This window comes from Ctenocephalides felis, unplaced genomic scaffold (genome assembly GCF_003426905.1).
Source record: "Ctenocephalides felis isolate EL2017-DRISC unplaced genomic scaffold, ASM342690v1 CF-g0.4_SCAFFOLD_03572, whole genome shotgun sequence".
In the NCBI taxonomy this organism is placed as follows: domain Eukaryota; kingdom Metazoa; phylum Arthropoda; class Insecta; order Siphonaptera; family Pulicidae; genus Ctenocephalides; species Ctenocephalides felis.
In genome coordinates this window covers 32,112,778-32,134,480 of record NW_020539726.1, presented here as the reverse complement: position 1 = coordinate 32,134,480, position 21,703 = coordinate 32,112,778, and the positions used below count along the sequence as shown (strand labels likewise).

The 21,703-nt window shown below is 29.7% G+C and overlaps 1 protein-coding gene across 3 annotated transcripts; it reads right to left on the bottom strand.

Moving 5' to 3' along the window:
• Positions 1–3,164: 3,164 nt before the first annotated feature.
• Positions 3,165–12,563, bottom strand: LOC113387952 (mediator of RNA polymerase II transcription subunit 15-like). Of its 3 annotated transcripts, XM_026625333.1 has the most exons (6): positions 12,418–12,563; positions 6,908–7,000; positions 6,562–6,663; positions 6,212–6,331; positions 5,684–5,823; positions 3,165–3,365 (listed from the first exon to the last, which is right to left on the bottom strand). In XM_026625333.1, the coding sequence occupies exons 1-6, from the start codon at positions 12,434–12,436 to the stop codon at positions 3,357–3,359; spliced, it is 483 nt and encodes a 160-aa protein (XP_026481118.1). In that variant the 5' UTR covers positions 12,437–12,563; the 3' UTR covers positions 3,165–3,356. The 3 variants fall into 3 exon arrangements, with proteins under 3 accessions (XP_026481118.1, XP_026481117.1, XP_026481119.1); XM_026625332.1 differs by lacking the exon at positions 3,165–3,365 and having other exon boundaries at positions 5,658–5,823; XM_026625334.1 differs by lacking the exons at positions 3,165–3,365; positions 12,418–12,563 and adding an exon at positions 12,217–12,344 and having other exon boundaries at positions 5,658–5,823.
• Between the last annotated feature and the right edge of the window lie 9,140 nt (positions 12,564–21,703).

Genomic DNA, 21,703 nt, shown 5'->3' with positions numbered 1-21,703 from the left:
ATTTTGACCCAAAAAATTTTGGTCAAAAAAAAATTTTGGTCAAAAAAATTTTGACCTAAAAATTTTGACCTAAAAAATTTCATCCCAAAAATTTTTAATCAAACAAATTTTGGTCAAAAAATTTTGGGTCAAAAAAATTTGGGCCCAAAAAATTTTGACCCAAAAAATTTTGGCCCAAAAAATTTTGACCCAAAAAATTTTGGTCAAAAAATTTTAATTCGCCATTTTAATTCAAAATTGTGACTGTTTCCCTGGTAGCATAAATGTTTTTAGTACGAAAAATACTCAATATCATACAAAATGTCGTCAAAATCGTTTCGATGTAATAGGGAAACAGTCACATTTTTACATTTGACAGCGCCATTTAATTCAAATTGTGACTGTTTCCCTGGTAGCATAAATGTTTTTAGTACGAAAAATACTCAATATCATACAAAATGTCGTCAAAATCGTTTCGATGTAATAGGGAAACAGTCACACTTTTACATTTGACAGCGCCATTTTAATTCAAAATTGTGACTGTTTCCCTGGTAGCATAAATGTTTTTAGTACGAAAAATACTCAATATCATACAAAATGTCGTCAAAATCGTTTCGATGTAATAGGGAAACAGTCACACTTTTACATTTGACAGCGCCATTTTAATTCAAAATTGTGACTGTTTCCCTGGTAGCATAAATGTTTTTAGTACGAAAAATATTCAATATCATACAAAATCTCGTCAGAATCGTTTAATAGGGAGTCACATTTTTACATTTGACAGCGCCATTTTAATTCAAAATTGTGACTGTTTCCCTGGTAGAAAAAATGATTTTAGTACGAAAAATTTTGGAAAAAAATTTGTGGTCAAAAACATTTTGGGAAAAAAAAATTTTGACCCAAAAAATTTTGGCCCAAAAAAAAAATTTTCGGTCAAAAAAAATTTTGATCCAAAAAAAATTTTGACCCAAAAAATTTTGGCACAAAAAACTTTGGCCCAAAAAAAAATTTTTACTCAAAAAATTTTTACTCAAAAAATTTTGAAAAAAAAAAATTTTGACCCAAAAAATTTTGGTCAAAAAAATCGTCCCAAAAATTTTTAATCAAAAAAATTTTGGTCAAAAAATTTTGACCCAAAAAAAATTGGCCCAAAAATTTTTGGTCAAAAAAATTTTGACCCAAAAAAATTTGGGAAAAAAAAATTTTGACCCAAAAAAATTGGCCCAAAAAATTTTGGGAACAAAAATTTTAACCCAAAAAATTTTGGTCAAAAAAATTTTGACCCAAAAAAAATTTTGGCCCAAACAATTTTGGTCATAAAAATCGTCCCAAAAATTTTTAATCAAAAAAATTTTGACCCAAAAAATTTTGGTCAAAAAAATTTTGGAACAAAAAATTTTGGGAAAAAAAATTTTTGGTCAAAAAAATTTTGACCCAAAAAAATTTGGCCCAAAAATTTTTGGTCAAAAAAAATTTTGACATCTGCCGCACCTAATACACATCGATACACGCGGTGCCCGTATCTGGCATAATGCATACGTGAGGCTCGATTTTCGTGTTGAATACCACCTAATTGATATCTTCTACTTTTACCTGCTTCAAAACAGGGTTGCTAAACCTTAGAAAATGGCTTGACTTGTCATTCATTACATTTTTGAAATTTTTGGTTATGATTGATTTCATATATTTATGTATGGGTTATAATTAAATTCTAACAGTATTGAAATGTTTTTCATTATTATTAATTAATTTTATTCAATTTTATTTTAAATGAAGAGTAGAACTTCAATTAAAATAATTAATATGAATTAAACTTAAAAATACATCATTTCTTTCATTGATATTACGTGCGATCGATCTGCTCTAAATTTCTAGACATATTCTATTTTTAGAAAATGCATATTTTGAAAATTTTGAATTTGTTTTTTATGTACATTACTATTATGTTGAAAATACGTTATAGATACAAAATTGAACTGGTGGTGTATATGGCATCGTGCCTTAAGTCAAATTGCTGGAACTTCCCGTACCGTAACGTAATGTTCGAGAAATACTGAATGTTTCCAAATAGATTATTATAAATATTGTAACATTATCTAATATTTATAAGAATCATATAAACTGAATTGCAAAGTTGAAATTATTTGTTTAAAGTATATTAGAACTATAATTATATTTTGGCCCAAAAAATTTTGGGAACAATTTTGGCCCAAAAAATTTTGGTCAAAAAAAAATTTTGGTCAAAAAAATTTTGACCTAAAAAATTTCGTCCCAAAAAATTCTTGGTCAAAAAAAAAAAAATTTGGTCAAAAAAATTTTGACCCAAAAAAATTTTGGCCCAAAAAAATTTCGACCCAAAAAAATTTTGGCCCAAAAAAAAAATTTTTGGTCAAAAAAAATTTTGACCCAAAAAATTTTGGCCCAAAAAACTTTGGCCCAAAAAAAATTTTAACCCAAAAAATTTTGAAAAAAAAATTTTGACCCAAAAAAATTTTGGCTCAAAAAAATATTTTGATCAAAAAAAATTTTGACTTAAAAAATTTTGGAAAAAAAATTTTGGAAAAAAAAAATTGACCCAAAAAATTTTGGTCAAAAAAAAATTTTGGGAACAAAAATTTTGACCCAAAAAATTTTGGCCCAAAAAAAAATTTTTTGGGCCAAGTCATAACAAGTTCCTAATTTTAGAAATATAAAATTCTGCAAAAAAAATTCTGATACATAAATTCTTTATTATCACATTACATATAGTTATGCAACATTTAAAATGGAAAATAAACCAGAATTCTAGACATAATTTCACAGAAACACAAACATAAAGCTCATATGCCTATTTGTCAACATAATATTGATTACAGAATTCCCTGAAAGAAGGTATAAAAACAAACACATTCCGATTACTAAGAATTTATTAGTAATTGCAAAATATAAAATGCATATAAACAAAATGTTGGGTAACATATTCTCTAATAAACATTCTTGTAATTTATTCAAGAAAACGTAATCCATTACATTTAAAGAGCAAATCTTGTATACAAATCGACTTTATCATTAAAGATATACATATTCCTCACATTCATAAATCAGATGTATTAAATTCCATAGACAAATTAAAAACTTTTACACAAATAGATAAAAGTTCATTAATAATACAGCTAATATATATTCATCTCATGTGTACACATTGGAGAACCAATTAGTAACACTTAAAAAAAAAAAACATATTCAAATCTATTTATATTTTTCCATATATAAGAAAATGTTATATAAAGTCATTCAATATACATTGTAGTATCACATCCAATATTTACTCACATACCACAAATAAAAATTGCCAGAAATTATATCCAGTCTTTATGCAGCAAGTAACGAAATCCAAATCAAAATGTCTGCGGCAAAAACATGATTATTTTAAATTAGCACACTGAACATAATGCCGTAGCCGAGTAATAAAGGCATGAATTATTGAAAATTAGAAAGTCCTCAGAATCAGCACCAGTTTTGTTCATTTTTGGAAATAATCATTTATGAAAATTTCCTGAATGGATGAAAAAAATATGTGTGCGCTGTGATTTTTATTAAATACAACATTTCCACTAAAATTAAAATTAATTGTATTAAGTATAGAATTGAGAGCTCTTGAGAGATTCAAGCATTTTAGCTGCTTCAAGATTCTTTTTTCAAAAAAAAAATCACGACTTTAAAAAAGTATATATAATTTCGAATTTTTATAACAATACCCACCATAATTTCTCAAAAATTACGAAAGATACAAATAAAAAAAATGTCCTAAAGCAGCCAAACTTAGCTCGAATACATCGTACCCTTTAATTAATGTTAATTAACTTCCCATAGGGTAACTTATTGCAATCGTCCAAAAATCGAAATTGACAATTTTTGCATATCTTCATGATTTGAAGGTTTCTGAACCTTAAAAAAAAAGTGTATGTATGTGTGGATACAATTTTTCGTCCACATTTTCGGGCGCACGGATCAATCCATATGAATGGTTCAAAAAATATTCGATTCCTATTGATAGGGACATGTGCTGATTAGATTTTGGCAAAGGCAGGTCCAGTTTCGGAGATACAGAGCAGAAAATAGAAATCATATGTTTGAGAGAATGGAGCATCCGATTTGAATAACCCCAAAATTTGGCAATTAGTTTTTGACAAAGGCAGATCCAGAAGTTTCTGAGATACGAAGCTAAATGTGCAAAAAATGTTTATGATGTAAGTATTAAATATTAATAACAGTTTATTAACAACTGTACTTATAACACGAAAAATAATAGATAAATATTTTTTTCTAACTAATTCACTCAAAAACTAATTTCTCAATATAAATAATAATCATATTCTTTAAACAATAATAAAAAATATCACCTCTTCAGAAATGTTTTTGATTATGAATAATACTAAAAAACAAACTTGAAAAAAATAGAATAAAATCGGAGCTGCTTGTGGAGACTTTCTGCAAAAAATCTTTACTGACTCTACTATATTGACAGATTTAAAATATATTAAAACTCCTACCTAAAGTCACAATGTGTATTAACTATGAAATCCAAATACTAGAAGAAATAGCTATCTGCTTAGTAATAACTCGCTTAATGCTTTTTTGTTAATCGTTGTTTCGGTTTAGCCTAGGGATTTCCCAAGATATGGGTGAAGTCATTAAAATTAAAAAAATGTGTAAGATGTAGAAAAATAGTTACATTCATTAAAAACAATCTTTAATATTTTTCTCCAATGAAATTTTTAAACATCATTCATCATTAAAACTTATTTTAATTTTGATCTGTATGAAATAATAATATTAAATAGGAAAATTAATACACATTTTTTTTTCTTTCAAAGAAATCCACTCAAAAACTTATTTCCTAATATAAATAGCATACATAGTTTAATCATTAAAAAAAATATTTTTCCCCTATGAAATGTTTCCAATTAATATTTAAAAAAAATGGACCAATTCGGAGCTGTTTATGAAGACTTTCTTTAAAGAACCTTTATTGACTCGGCAGTTACAAAAATTGAATGCTGTCAACACAAATGGGTGAATGTATTCATACCACAATTGTACTCACGATCATTCAAACTAGTGTATCAACATGTTATTACCATACTTATTCAGATATTATTTTCAGTTACTCAAAGGAAAAGTAAATGTTCATCTGATTGAATAAACAATTGTTTATTCCTTATATCTAATATATATATATATATAATATATATATATATATATATATATATATATCATAAGAGGTCAAACTTGCATGATTTTCTTTTTCATTTATATCAAACTGATTCTTGAAACTTTACTAGAAAATATTTGCATAAGATGAAATATTACTTTTAGTCAAAGGCGTCTACCAATTAAAGATAAAAACAAAAGCTTGATCTTTAATTAGTTTAGACTTAGGTCAACTAATTCATATGCTTCTATACCATCTGACCATTTCAGGATTTTAAAAATGCAAAGTCATTTAACTCACTGTGACATCAAAAAATGATTAAAATCAAGTTTTATAAATTTTCATCCAACAAAAATATAGAAGCACATGTTATAAAAAATGCAGTAACATTATTTATAAAAGTTTAATTAGTTTTGTTTAATCCAAATGCCAGTGAAGCATTTCAATCAAATCTAAAAATAAGCTTTCACTGATTAATGTTACTGCTAATTTATTGAATTATTTTTGTACCTGTTGGCTACCATTAGGCTGTTGTGGCATCCAGTTCAAATAATTGTTAGTTGGACCATTCTGACCCGGTTGCTGTTGATTGTTTGGTCCTGGTGAACCATAGTTATTCATTGGGCCTGAGCTAAACCCTTGATTATTTCCTGTAATTGCATTATTCTACTTAATTTAATTGATAATTCATATACAACTTTTTCAAAAATATATACATAGCACTTAATAAAAACTCCAAATATGTAACTTTTATTAATTTAAATTTTAAATATTATATAGCTATATTTCTTTGAATTTCATCAAATTTATAACAGATTAAAATTGACAAAACAAATGAACCATACTAATGGTAATTCATTTTAACTTTATATAATTTTCATTATTTAGTAAACTCATTTTTCATTTTACTATGTTCACAGTTATTACATTGATTTTCAAATGGATTATATTTTCTACATCATTTTGTCTACAATTGGTACAGAATGACCACCGATAAAATTATCAAAAAAATATTCAATCTGAAAATGCAATTATTACCTGAATTTCCTGGGGGTAATTGCTGCTGAAGATTGCCAAGTAAACCTCCCCATCCAACTTGATTAAGGGCTGCTGCAACAAGAGCAGGATTCATGGGAAGGGCATTAAGCGCTGCTAAACCTTTAAATATTTATAATTGAATCTTTTCATATTATACAAAGTTTAATATTTGGAAAGAAATGATTAATCATTCCATAGCTTTGTAAATGTACACTTATTACTGATCTTATCTGTAACAATCTCCCTTAATATGAATATTATGATAAATGTCGGCATTTTTTCACTAAATTCATGTTTATAAGAATAAAATTAGTGATTTTCAATGTCATGTGATTACTATTTTTACTCACCCATATTGGTAAGATTTTGCCCATTAGTATTTTGCCCTTGGGAATTTAATCCAAGTGTTTGCAGGTTAGGCATATCCATATTGCCACGTCCTTGGTAAGAATCTATTTTTTAAAATCATTATTTCTAGCAATTTATTTGAAGTTGATTAACTTAAAATTTATTTCCTACAATTTCAAGTGAAAAAAAAAGCAAAGACAATTGCAATACAAATTTAATTTTCAATACAATAACAAAGAATGCCACTGGTTACTTATTAATAATCATCATGACAACTGAAAACAACTAAAGGTAATAAAATAAAATAACTCAGACAAGAAGTTAAATTTACTATTCTACTGCACTTACCATTACTATTTAAAACATTGATCGGTTGACCAATTCCATTACCAGTATAATTGCCATCATTAGGTCTGCCATTCTGATTCATTTGTCCATTATCTGTTGAAAAATTTAGCACTTAATATAAATCAATAATTGATATACACAAGCATGCCAGCAAACAGATGTATATAATATAAATAAATAAGTAAATAAATAAATACGTGGTCTGTTCAAAAAGTACCCGGAATTACTAATAATTAAATTTCGCGGGTCTGGAGTGTCTGATTGTCAAAATTTTTTTTTATTGTGTTGGTATACATGCCCCTAAAGTATGATGAAATTTTCAGCTATATTCACTGTGTACTTTGTCTGTGGTAGTCGCTAAGGTTCGACGTGTTTTTCTGAGCTCGGCGATTTTTACAATGGAAGAAGAAAAGTCAAAGAATTTGTATTAAATTTTGCGTAAAAAATGAAATAAAGTGTTGCAAAGTGCAAAAATTCACCAGATATGGCTCCGTGTGACTTTTTCCTATTCCCAAAGTTGAAGAGACCCATGAAAGGACGGCGGTTTTCCTCGATTGAAGAAAATCGCTGAGAGTGCTCAAGGACATATCAAAAAGTGAATATCAAGGGTGCTTCGAAAATTGGAAAAAACGCTGGCATAAGTGTATTATATCTGGGGGGGACTACTTTGAAGGGGACCACATTAATGTAGACGAATAAATAAATATTTTTTTGAAAAAACGGAAATTCCGGGTACTTTTTGAACAGACCACGTATATATATAGAAATAAGTAAATAAATAAATAAAATATATATATATATATATATATACGTGTATATATATATATATATTTATTGTGTAATAATGCAATTCGTGCGGTTTTGATAAATAATCAAAGTACATGGTACATCCTATATCTAATAAATAGAATAGTGATCGTCCATCAAATTTAGTGAGTCTTAAGAGAGAGTCTAGAGTATGTCTTAACATCAAAACCTGAATTTATGTCCGTTGATAAGTCAAAAGTGTAATTGAACATTCAAATAAAAGTCACAGTTATCTGAAATCAGTGTTTCAATTATATTTGCGTAGAGGAACTCTTTCAGCCCATACCTAAATAAAGTGCTCACGGTTCCGAAGAGATTACAACCAATGTTTATCATATTATATTACAACTTACTGCTGTGCCCACGACACCAGGCTAGGAGTTGATAGGATTCTACACACTATTGAAAGGATGGACCAAGAAATCTACAACTGATTCTATGTAACAGTAACTTACTAGTAACGACGTGAACCAAAGAGTGGACTGATCTGTATCCTGGAGACAGTGTGGATCAACCCCAGCAACCCCTAACCAACAACTTATATCATTTCAATATATATTGAAGTATGAGAATTTGGTGTTGATATATATTTTGATGAGTTAATTTGATTCGGGCAGTAACACCAAGTAAAAAAAAAAACTAAAGTAGTTTTGAAATACTTAATTTATCCATACGTTTCAGTCTTCGTTGAGACCGTCATTTAATGGAAAAAAGAAAATTAATTATACAAAAATGCACTACACTATAAATACTCTCTAATTTAGACATTAGTTAATCTGTACACACTAGAATGTAACAAAAAATTAGTAGTCAAAAATAATTAGTTTAAATGTTCTAGTTACTAATAGCTTGGTGTAGCGTATATATATATATATATATATATATATATATATATATATATTATAGAATTTTATGATATGAGTGGAACGAATATTAATTGTTTAATATGAACAAAACAGCACTCAGATTTTTTTAACACAACTTTATTTTATTATTACAAACGTTTCGAGACTAAGGTGTGCCTCATCATCAGTGTAATTTCAATAACAGTTATTTATTACTAAACATTCTTTTTAATATTTTATTTAAAACTAAATTTAGACTTTTTAATATAAAACATCAACTGTTCCTTGCATTGGCAAGTGACAATTGTTTTAATCAATGCTTGACACGGTACTGACTGACATGTGACATTTACAGAATTATTTGAAACAAAACTGAAGTATTTAACGGAGACAGGATGGGTAACATTAAAATGTAAACAAAGGAAGGCGCTCGCATACAAAAATCGATAAATATGAAAAAACAGATTAATTTATTGAAAAGAATAAGATAAAAGAAAAAATTATAAATTATTAATGATGTTTATATAAGTGTCATGTAAAATATTTGTGTCGGTTCTCAGATTTATGCTATTGTTAGTCCGAACTATTAACATTGATTCTGCCATGCTCCGTTTAAATACGTCCTTCTCATGGAATAAGATTTGGGGATTGTCAAAATCAAACTTATGGTTGTTGATACTAGCATGATCCACAAGTGTACTTTTAAATTTTTTGTTATCTATTTTTTCACATTGTAATTCATGTTGCCTGAGTCTTTTTTCTAAGTTCTGGCAGGTCTGGCCAATATAAGAACAATTACAATCCAAACAATTTACTTTATAAACTATATCTTTCTTTTTTGTTAAAAGAGTAATAATTTATTAAAAATAGAGTCGCAAAATTACTTGAACCTTTGGATAAGAAACCGGAAGATCTTGGCAAAACAAGTGTTCCTGAAAAAACCTTTTTCATTAATTTTCCATATCTTGACAATAATTTTAACCAATTATCAAAAAGACTTTTCAAAAAACATAATATTCATATTACTTTTTCTTCATTAAAACAATTAAAATTTTTATATTCCAACATTAAAGATGAAACTCCTAGCAAAGTACAGAAGTCGTGGCAGAAATTACATAATTCTACTTACATTATTGTTCAATAAAACTATCATTTTTCTGTTTATATCATACAAAAAAATTATATAAAAAATGCATAGTGCTGACAAGTTAGTTGTATAAATGTTAGTGCCAATCTCTAGTGCTGTGTACACTTCTCTATATGTAACCAACCAACGTAATATCCACTGATGATGACAAATTGAATGTCGAAACGTTTGGAAATAAAGATTATTTTATAAATCTTTGGCTTTTCTTTGTTTGATGTATCGCCCTCAAGAACTCACTCATATATATATATATATATATATATATATATATATATAATATATATATATTTTGAAATATGTGAGTTTGGTGTTGATATTATATTTTGATAGGTTATTTAAAATCGGGCAGTAACACCAAGTAAAGAAAAAAAAACTAAAGTAGTTTTTAAGTACTTTATTTATCCATACGTTTCGGTCTTCATCGAGACCGTCATTCAGTGGAAAAAGGATTAATTATACAAAAAATACACTACACTATTACACTGTGATAAACCAGGCTATTAATAATTGGAACATTTAAACTAATTAATTTTTTTGAACAATTTTTTCTTACATTCTAGTGTGTACAAGTTGACTAATGTCTAAAAACTGAAAATATATATATATATATATATATATATATATATATATATATATTATGTTAAATGTTAAATATGAACAATACAACACTACGGATTTTGACACACACTTTATTCGGTTATAGAACATATAGGAGTTCTGATTGCTGTTCAAACAATAAAAAAAATATATATAAAAAAAATGAATAAAAAAAAATACCTAACTGGCTTAAAAAAATGCTTAAACAATTGGTGTATTTTTAAGGCAAATGAAATATCGGAATATCGGAATATCGGAATATCGGAATATCGGAACATCGGAACATCGGAACATCGGATAATAGGATTATCCGGACTTTCGATTATCCGGACATTCGATTATCCGGACTTCGGATTATCCGGACTTCGGATTATCCGGACTTCGGATTATCCGGACTTCGGATTATCCGGACTTCGGATTATCCGGACTTCGGATTATCCGGACTTCGGATTATCCGGACTTCGGATTATCCGGACTTCGGATTATCCGGACTTCGGATTATCCGGACTTCGGATTATCCGGACTTCGGATTATCCGGACTTCGGATTATCCGGACTTCGGATTATCCGGACTTCGGATTATCCGGACTTCGGATTATCCGGACTTCGGATTATCCGGACATTCGATTATCCGGACATTCGATTATCCGGACATTCGATTATCCGGACATTCGATTATCCGGACATTCGATTATCCGGACATTCGATTATCCGGACATTCGATTATCCGGACATTCGATTATCCGGACATTCGATTATCCGGACATTCGATTATCCGGACATTCGATTATCCGGACGTTCGATTATCCGGACATTCGATTATCCGGACATTCGATTATCCGGACATTCGATTATCCGGACATTCGATTATCCGGACATTCGATTATCCGGACATTCGATTATCCGGACATTCGATTATCCGGACATTCGATTATCCGGACATTCGATTATCCGGACATTCGATTATCCGGACATTCGATTATCCGGACATTCGATTATCCGGACATTCGATTATCCGGACATTCGATTATCCGGACATTCGATTATCCGGACATTCGATTATCCGGACATTCGATTATCCGGACATTCGATTATCCGGACATTCGATTATCCGGACATTCGATTATCCGGACATTCGATTATCCGGACATTCGATTATCCGGACATTCGATTATCCGGACATTCGATTATCCGGACATTCGATTATCCGGACATTCGATTATCCGGACATTCGATTATCCGGACATTCGATTATCCGGACATTCGATTATCCGGACATTCGATTATCCGGACATTCGATTATCCGGACATTCGATTATCCGGACATTCGATTATCCGGACATTCGATTATCCGGACATTCGATTATCCGGACATTCGATTATCCGGACATTCGATTATCCGGACATTCGATTATCCGGACATTCGATTATCCGGACATTCGATTATCCGGACATTCGATTATCCGGACATTCGATTATCCGGACATTCGATTATCCGGACATTCGATTATCCGGACATTCGATTATCCGGACATTCGATTATCCGGACTTTGGATTATCCGGACTTTGGATTATCCGGACTTCGGATTATCCGGACTTCGGATTATCCGGACTTCGGATTATCCGGACTTCGGATTATCCGGACTTTCGATTATCGATAATTATTAAAGAAATTATTTCGATTATTATTAAAGAAATTATTGACAAAAAAAATTGAATAAAGAAATCATTGACAAAAAAAATTTGAAAAAAAAATTGACAAAAAATTTGAAAATAAGAATCATTGACCAAAAAACGGTAAAACTAGAATCACGAATGTTTTGTAACCATTTTGTATAGTTTTGTTCAAATTGATAATTTATTAAAAGTTAACGCAAAGACTACAAAAAAACAGTAATTAAATTCATTTACTACCTTGCCTTGTAATGTCACTTCAGTTTTAATGGCGCCGAATGTCACAATTGTAAAAACTAAAACTTGTTACACAAAATGACTACTAAAAGTTATACCACAAACGTACGATTTAAACTCGAGCACAGAATAATTTAACAAACACAAAACACTCTGTAAACAAATACTAAAACACTGTCAGTTTCGAATAATTCAACCACTAACCTCTCTTTTCATATACCATGTGCACTCGTTGACAGCTATCAGGCAAAAGAAGGGATTTCGCAGCGTTGCCACGTGATTCGTCGGCGACACGGTAGAGGCGCCACCGGTTTCGCTTAGACTATGACAGTTTCGAATGACAGCGAAGCGGCCATGTTGGCGCCAAATTTGAATCCGACGAATTATTATACACATTGTAATGTGCAAATATGATACAATTATTTTGCAATATGCCGGTTACACATTTGACCTGATATAGAAAAGTATGAATATAATACAAAGTTGCATAAATATTTTTTTTTTTTTTTGTTACAATTTATTTTTGTTAATCAAGACTTTAATGTCTTATTTACAAAATTGATATGAGCAAAAAAAATACAAAAATACAAAAAAATGCCATAAATTGAATATAAAATGAAAAAAGTTAAAATAAAAATAAAATAAAAACAGTAATACAAAAATAATAACAAAAATGAACTATGACGTGATTATGTATGCCGCGTACTACGTGCATAAATATGACAATGAAATAATTAGCAAAACTATTATTAATTGCGTAGAGCGAATGTTTTTGGGACCAACATTTGAACAACAAATTTGATATGTTAAAAATATATATATTCAGATAAGATATCACACAGTGTTTGATTTTCACTGACATTAAAAATATATTATTGAAAACTTGATGGGAAACACATATATAAATTTTAGTTAGATTGGATACTGAATACAAACCGAATACAAAATAACTAAACTATAAATCTGTAAAAGGGATAAAAATAATTTTAACTAATGTGTGACATTGTGAAACAACTTACATTTAAACAGTAGTACATACCTGTAATTAACTAATTACATATATATCGTATATACAGTTCTTGTCTATTTAAATTAGTAACAGCTCCAAATATTTATCGTCCGATTAACTTCGATCCTATAGATTGCACCAAAATGTTTACACAGTCTCCTAAAATACACAAAAATAGTTAATTATGCATTTAGACCTGCAGTGTCCGATTTGTAATACCCATTGAATGAATAGTCTAAGTTTATTAAATAACTTGTGAGTTGCTTCTGTCATTCTAAATTCTTTTTAGGTATCTTAATTAAATAAATTCAATTATGTATCTTAATTAAACCTTACCGGTGTTTTGTATGAAGGCATTTTTTCGTCCACGTTTTCGGCCGCACGGATCGACCGATTTGAATGGTTTAAAAAACATTCGATTCCTATTGATAGGAAGATGTGCTGATTAGTTTTTGGCAAAGGCAGGTCCCGCCATTTCGAAGATACATAGCTAAATGTGCAAAAAATGGCAGTTTTTGAATGAACTAAGCGTCCGATTTGAATGATTTAAAGAACTTTCTGCTTGACAAAACAATTGCTTTTGATGATAAAACATTATTACACCTTTTTTATTTACCATAAAATATTTTTGTAATTTTGGATTAAAAATTCAAAAAATTACCCAGGCTAAGCACAATCGAAGCGCCACTCTGGTACAAATATTTACCCAAGTTGTACTGGAGCACTTTTCCAATTTTATGAAAGCTATTGAAAAATGCGAAAATGCCGCCAAGCTAAGCACAGTATAAGTGAAAATGTCGCACAGAATTATTTGCAAATGCGTTTAGACTGTGACTATACGGGAGCACTTTTTCAATTTCGTGCAAATTAGGCAACTATTTTTTTGAAATTGAATTAGAAATGAAATGACGATTGTTAATGTTCTGGAGATAAATTGATTTATGATTTGCTCAGATATAACGAGATAGCAAAAATAATGAAAGTTACAGTATTTGTAATAATATATTTGAAAACGTTTAAAATTTCTCGAATATTTCACTACGGTACGGGAAGTTCCAGCAATTTGCCTTAAGGCACAATGCCATTCACTACTAGTTTTTTTATTAACTTCGAGAAGGAGTAGTTTGTTGTCGCCGAAAAATCCGACTTGCTAATTTTATGTTTTCTCGACGTTTCAAGTAATTTTGAATTGTTTGACACCTAATTTGAAAAAAGTGTGTGTGTGTGCATGTGCCTGTGCTGACTTTTGCCCACGCTTAGACAATACTCAGTGTATGTAATTTACCAACAATTTTGTATTATGTCAATTACCTATATGCTCGCAAAAATATTTTTATCATATCAAGATAAATAGCTAAATAGTGGATTAGTGTTAAACCCTAAGCAGTGGCGGATCCAGCTTCGGCGTCAGGGGGGGGCAATAATTGAAAAGTTTTTATAGTTCTCAATGAGTATGTAACAAATATATATATACACGTATATATATATATATAATATATATATATATACGATAGAGCGGGGCTTAAAGATTTGCGGGTAAAAAGGTCCACCACCAATTACTCAAAAACAAGTAAAGTTAAGGATTTCTTAACAACAATATTTGAAAGTAGAGGGAAAAATGTACAACCAGCCATCACCCTGATTCTTACGACGTTAAAAAAGCATTTTTACAAAAGATAAATGAATTAAATCTTTATTTCAACTCTGCTGGTGAATATTTTGGACAAAATATCAAATCAAGATTATATACAGAGTTATCTCTGTAAAAATGTATCTATAAAATTCATATTTTTCATTGGTTGAATAATGTAGCTATTATTTTGTTAAATCCCTTTAAAATCAAAATAAGTAAATTGAATTGTTTGTCCTCTCGCCGTCCGATTTTACCCCGCCTTTGGGGTAAAAAAAGACCAAGTGACAAATTTTTTAAAAACAGCAAAAAAACACATTTTTACAGTAATAAATTAGCTGGAGGTTGTACTAAAATATAGTCAGATGATTTTTTGTTTAATGTATCTTATTGGTTGTTATGTTTTTCGTTTAGTTTTCACAATATAATTGCTCAAATTTACTTAGCTTTATCTTATATATGTGTATTTTTTAAAAAATAATCTGCGTCTTTGACGTGAGTCAAAATTTGACCTTTTCTCGACGTTTTCTCGTCTAAACCGATGTTAAAATTTAAGAACTATAAAATGAAACTGGATAAGCGCTTGCGTTGATTAGTTTTTTGAGATATCAATTGGTCGATCCGTTTCTTTACTATTGGCGGAAAAGTGCAAAAATTATCGTCCATGTTTTTGTCAAAAATTCTTAACCGTTTTTTATTCGATTGATATCATTTGGAAATAAATGGTTTCTGTCGAAGATCGGTCGAGTCGTCTCTTTTTCATAATAGATTGTCATTTTTTTGGCGATTTAAGTGAAACTTTGCATGGCGATAGAGTTTCTGCTCTAAATGAACGTACAAAACTATATTAAGGCCTGCGACAAGTGGTTTTACTTATGATAAAATTGATAAACGCTAGTCCTTATTGCGATACATCGAATGGCTTTTAAATTTTTGAAATCGGTCCAGCCGTTTTTGAGAAAACGCCGATTTTCGGCAAAAAATCTGTTCACACACACACACACACATACTTTTTCCAAATTTAGTCTCATTCGATTCAGAATGGCTTGAAACGTCGAGAAAACATAAAATTAGCGAATCGGATTTTTTGATGAAAACAAACTTCTCCTTCGGGAAGTTAAAAGTAACTACTATATTTGAAAAAAAAAAATTGCAATAGTTTCCCACTTCGAAATGGTTTTAGCGATTAGGTATACTTCTCTATATCAGTCATTATTACCTTCCCGTAGGGTAGTTATAGTAATGGGCCGAAAATCTAAAATGAATTTTTTTGCATTTCTCGACGTTTTGATGGTTTCTGAACACTTTGGCATACCTCAGAAAAAATTGATGTGTGTGTGTGTGTGTTTTGTATGTCCGTAATTTTTCGTCCACCTTTTCCGGCGCACGGATCAACCGATTTGAATGGTTCAAAAAACATTCGATTCATATATATAGGGAGATGTGCTGATTAGTTTTTCGCAAAGACAGGTTCAGCAATTAAGGAGATATGAAGTAAAGAGTGCAGAAAATACAAATCGAGTTTTTGAGAGAACGGAGTATCAGATTTGATTGATCTAAAAAACATTGAGTTTGTAATGATTGTGAGATGAGGTGATTAGTTTTTGGCAAAAGCAGGTCCAGCAATTTCGAAGATACTGAGCTAAATGTGCAAAAAATGGCAGTTTTTGAGAGAACTGAACGGCCGATTTGTTCGATTCAAAGAACTTTCTACTTGTTTTGACAAAATAATTGCTTTTGAAAAATAATTTGGCTTAATTATTTTTTTCAAAACTTTTTTTTGTATATCAAAAATAATTCAAAATTTAATTTTAATTCTGACTAAAGTTTAAAACTTATATACTTTAAATAAATAGTTTTAACTTTGCAATTCAGTTTATATAATTCTTATAAATATCAGTCATTGTTAAAATATTTATAATAATCTATTTGAAAACATTTAATATTTCTCGAACATTTCGTTACGGTACGGAAAGTTCCAGCAATTTGTTCCTTAAAGCACGATGCCATACACCACTAGTTTATATATTGATTGAGTCGTCTATTTACAGGTGTTAGGATTACTGAAAGTTCATAAGGACCACTCACAATCAGTTTAATTTTTTGATTTTTGAATGAAATTTTGTTCCTAAACTGTAATAAAACATATATTCGCAATACGATTAGAAAATCCTTAAATTTTAGGGTTTTTGACTCCGATCATTCGTCTACAATCAGTTAAATATTCAAGTTATCAAATGTGTTTGGTAACAAAATACATAAATAAAATCATTATGAAGTAATTTTGTTGTTGAATTAGTATTTTATCTAAGTCCTAAAACAGGCTCAGGGGGGGGTCATGACCCCCGTGACCCCCCCCCTGGATCCGCCACTGACCCTAAGTGAGAATACTCTTAAGTTAAATAAGAACATCATCTCAACGAAAAGTTCGTGTTCGGTAGAGAAAATACAAAAGTTCTATTTACTATTTCTTCTTCTTGTTGTTATGCTTTCATAATGCGAAAGTTTTGGCTCTGTTATCGCCGACGGATTATTTGATAACCGAAAAAAACTTTGGGCATTACCAGTTTACCAACTCTTTATTTAAGAGAGATAACTAGTACTATACACACACTGTACACATTCAAGAGAAGACGTGGAAAATAAGAAGGAGATCCAGAAAAAACGTGGAAAGATTAATACAAAACACACACACACATACACACATCCATTTTTTCTGAGGTATGCCAAAATGTCCCTCTATCTGCCTCACACGCCGAGCAATCGTCAAAAGAGTGAGAATTTTTTTTGGTTCACTGCAAAATTTCAAATGCGAATATCTCGAAAACTAATAGACCAAGTGTCATAAAATTTTCACAGAATTTTACTAGCAATATTGTGCATAAACACTATGAGTTTTATCGAAATCCGAGATGATAAGACTTTTTCATCAAAAATTTTTTAGTGCATTTGTGATCAGCTTCATTTTTGAGTTTCCGGCGGTTTTAACCAGGAAAGCATATGAGTATTAAAATAATTATTATATGGCGTTATATTTCGCTATATTCCCTACAATTAATTTCTAATTCGGACCCTCGAACAAATTTTTAAAATGTTTCATGTATCAGGAGCCCACTCCCGCTTTCGTCATTCTCTTATCTCTAATGCGCTCGTGTCTTTGCTTCTTCAGCTGATAAGTATGATATTTCATTCAATTTCACTTTCATTCAAATTCAATTTAACCTGTTGCAATACGTATGTAAACATATGGCTAAGTTAAAAAAAGTAAAATATAATGATCGAGTTTTTAACTTCCCGTAGGGCAAGTTATAGTAATCGCAAAAAATCGAAAATGAAAATTTTTATATATCTTTACGTTTCAAAGGTTTCTGAACATTTTGGCATACCTTAGAAAAAATGGATGTATGTGTGTGTGTGTGTATGTGTGTGTATGTATGTGCGGATACAAATTTTCGTCGACGATTTCGGGAACACGAATCAACCGATTTGAATAATTTTTTTTAAACATTCGATTCGTATTGATAAGGAGACGTGCTGATTAGTTTTTGGCGAACGCAGGTCTAGCAGTTCCGAAGATATGGGGCAAAAAGTGTCAAAAACGGTAACTCAGTTTTTAAGAGAACGGAGCGTCCGATTTGAATAATTCAAAAAATATTTTACTTGTATTAACAAGATGAAGAACTGATCAAATTTCTATGGAGGCAGGTCTAACGGTTTCGGAGATTTAGTAAAAAAAGTAAAACAAAATGTCATTTGGCGGTCAAAAATGATCTTTAGACATATGCACATCAAATTATCAGATACTTTATACAGATTTTAACAATAAGTATAAATTTTGTTTACATTCCTATGGGTTCCGTACCAATGCTTATGCATTAGACGCTTCGATATTTCGTCTCTATGCAGTTAAAGCAGTACGATTGCTTTGAAAAAAGTTTAAAATTTCCAAAATATTTCAAAATAAATTGTTCTTCAAAAAGTCTTTTTCAAAAAAAGTAAATTTTTGTCGAAAATTTATAGTTTCTCAAAAATCTAATTTTTTCATAGTAAATTTATTTCAAAAATGTTAATCTTTTTAAAAAAAAACATTTTTGGTACGGGAAGTTGCAGCAATTTGCCTTAAGGCACGATGCCATACGCCCCACTAGTAGTTTCTTATTTATTTCGGGATAGTCAGGTCAATACTATCACTCCGTTTCGGCCTGACGTCAGATCTGGGACACCCCAGATAACCTTATATCATTTATTTAATGAGGCACTGGAATAGTAAAGGGATTCCATTGTAAACTTTGCATTGAAGTAGAAGGTACATGCATGTCTAAACATATCTTCTACTACTGAACCAAGCACCTTCAGGAATGTATTTTTGTGCATTCGAAATTCGTATGCAGTCCGCGGGTTACACACAAAATAAAAAACATAATGTGACATGCATTTCACGAACACGCTCTCGCCTCTCTACGTGCTTTCACGGCTTCGTATTGAAAATATAAATTGAAAATTTAACGTAAACGAGCTCGGCATTGCTAAAATACACATCTCTAGTATAGAATACTGTGGATATATGTATAGATGTCTTTTTGAGCAACTAATTACAACCTATAACAGTAGACGAAGTACAAGTTTATGTTTTCATCAAAAAATCCGAATCGCTAATTTTATATTTTCTCTACTTTTCAAGCCATTCTGAATCGAATGAGACCAAATTTGGAAGACCGTTTTCTTGTAATCAAGTGTTAAAATTTTATTTTTCGTCGATTTGTATTATTATTTTTTTGACGGTAGATACTAGGGTTTGTCGGTTTTTAAAAACCGTTTTTTTGGCGAAAATTATGGAATTCGAAAACCGGGAATATAAAGATAGATGAAAGCGTTTTGATTCTTGAAATCATATCGGTTCAATAGCATTTGTTATCTTATCAGTCTGCAATGGAAACCAGAAAGGTTTTGTATATATTAATTTAGATTTTTATACCAGTGTATGTATTAATTTAAATCAGTGTGACTTATTCTTAACGAAGTAACTTCCTCTACTCAAACTTAAAAAAAGAGTTTTAAACCCTAGAAGCCACAAATTAAAGTACAAAAAACTTAGAATTATTATATAAGACTTTAAAAACAATTAAGCATAATTAGGTCGCAAGTATGAGAGTATTTTCTATTTCAGGAATTTTTGTGAGTAAACAAAGGACACGTTTAAGTAGCAATTTGATAGATGTTTCTCAGTTTATTGAAAATATTTTTATTAAACAAAGAAACAATTAGAATGTCTAAAATTAATTAATTAAAATTGCTCGGATCAGGCAATAGCCGAGTTTAGCTTAATTGTTTTTAAAACTAAAATTGATATTAACAAGTATGCATCAACATGTATATAATTTTTTTTTAATTTGATGAATTTTTTTTTATTTAAAAATGTATTATTTTTATTTATTCGAAAACTTTTCTTTCACTATCATAAAAAAATGTTCATTCTTATATGTGAAATGATGCATGAATAATGAATAATTATTTTCAAAGTTATTTGCATTAAATGAATAATTATTCAAAGTTTAATCAAGATAAACTATTATTTTTTAAAATCAAAATAATTTTGTTTATTATCTTTAAAATTGAACAATAAATAAATTCAGTCAAATTACACTAAAATTGCAGATAAATTACAAAATATTCGAGAACTTTTATTTTTTATATAAAATTCGAAAACCGGTTAAAACCGGTTTTTTATTAAAATTGAAATTCGAAAACCGGTTTTCTGAAATGTCGGTTTTTGTATAAACTCTGGTAGATACTATAGTTATCTAGATCATACTAATAAAATATTACGGCCCTACGACAACTCGTTTAGCTTTAAAAATTCATCAAACTTTGCAACAATTAGTACCGTTTTTTTTGGCATTTGCCAAAATTAGACCTTTCATCGAGGTTTTCTCATAACGCCTGAACCTCAGAAAACGCCTGAAAGATAATAGAAAAGTAAATCAAAAGATTATAATTTTTAATAAAATTCGTACAAAAAATTGCCTGATCGATAGAAGATGTTTGAAGACACATCTAAATGGCAATTATCGCCACCAAAAGGGATATAAACTTTTGCTTGTTATATATAGATATATAGATATTATATATATATATCTATATGTATATAAAAATCGGCCAAAAATTCCTTATTCGATCATTGTTGTGTCGGGTCGTATCTGTATAACCAAAAGAATTTATATTAAACTTTTCTCATTTTACATACGCATATAAATGACCACATAATGCAAAAACCAACTTTTATGTCCTCTCTTTACATTTATATATTTTCATGTAGAATATGTATTTATATACAATCACACATATACAATATATATACTAGATGACCCGACAGACGTTGTTCTGTACCCAAGTCTACAATTCATAAATTCCAAATTTTTAATATCCTGACATATATTTTTAATATCCTATTTGATGTCCTGCCTTTGTGATTCATTTATGGTCTTAGCATAAGCAGTACAAAAATTTCAGAAAAAAATAATATAGTATCTGCGGTAAAATAACAATATCACACTTGATTTTACCACACCACATAATTGCTTCAATCATTTAGTCTATAATCTTCATAATCTCGTACGATATATTTAGTTGCTTTTTGGCAACTATAATTTTTAAAGTACATTTTTCTTACTAATAATTTAATAAACATTATTGTTTAGGTTCAAATCTTAGGTAAATTAATTTGTAAAATCTAGTTCATTGAGCACTCTTCAATCTAAGATCAACTTGCTAAATATTCCATATCCAATGCCTAAGAAATGAATTTTTGTCAAATGAAACAAAATTCTAAATCATTTGTTTAACAAGTAGAA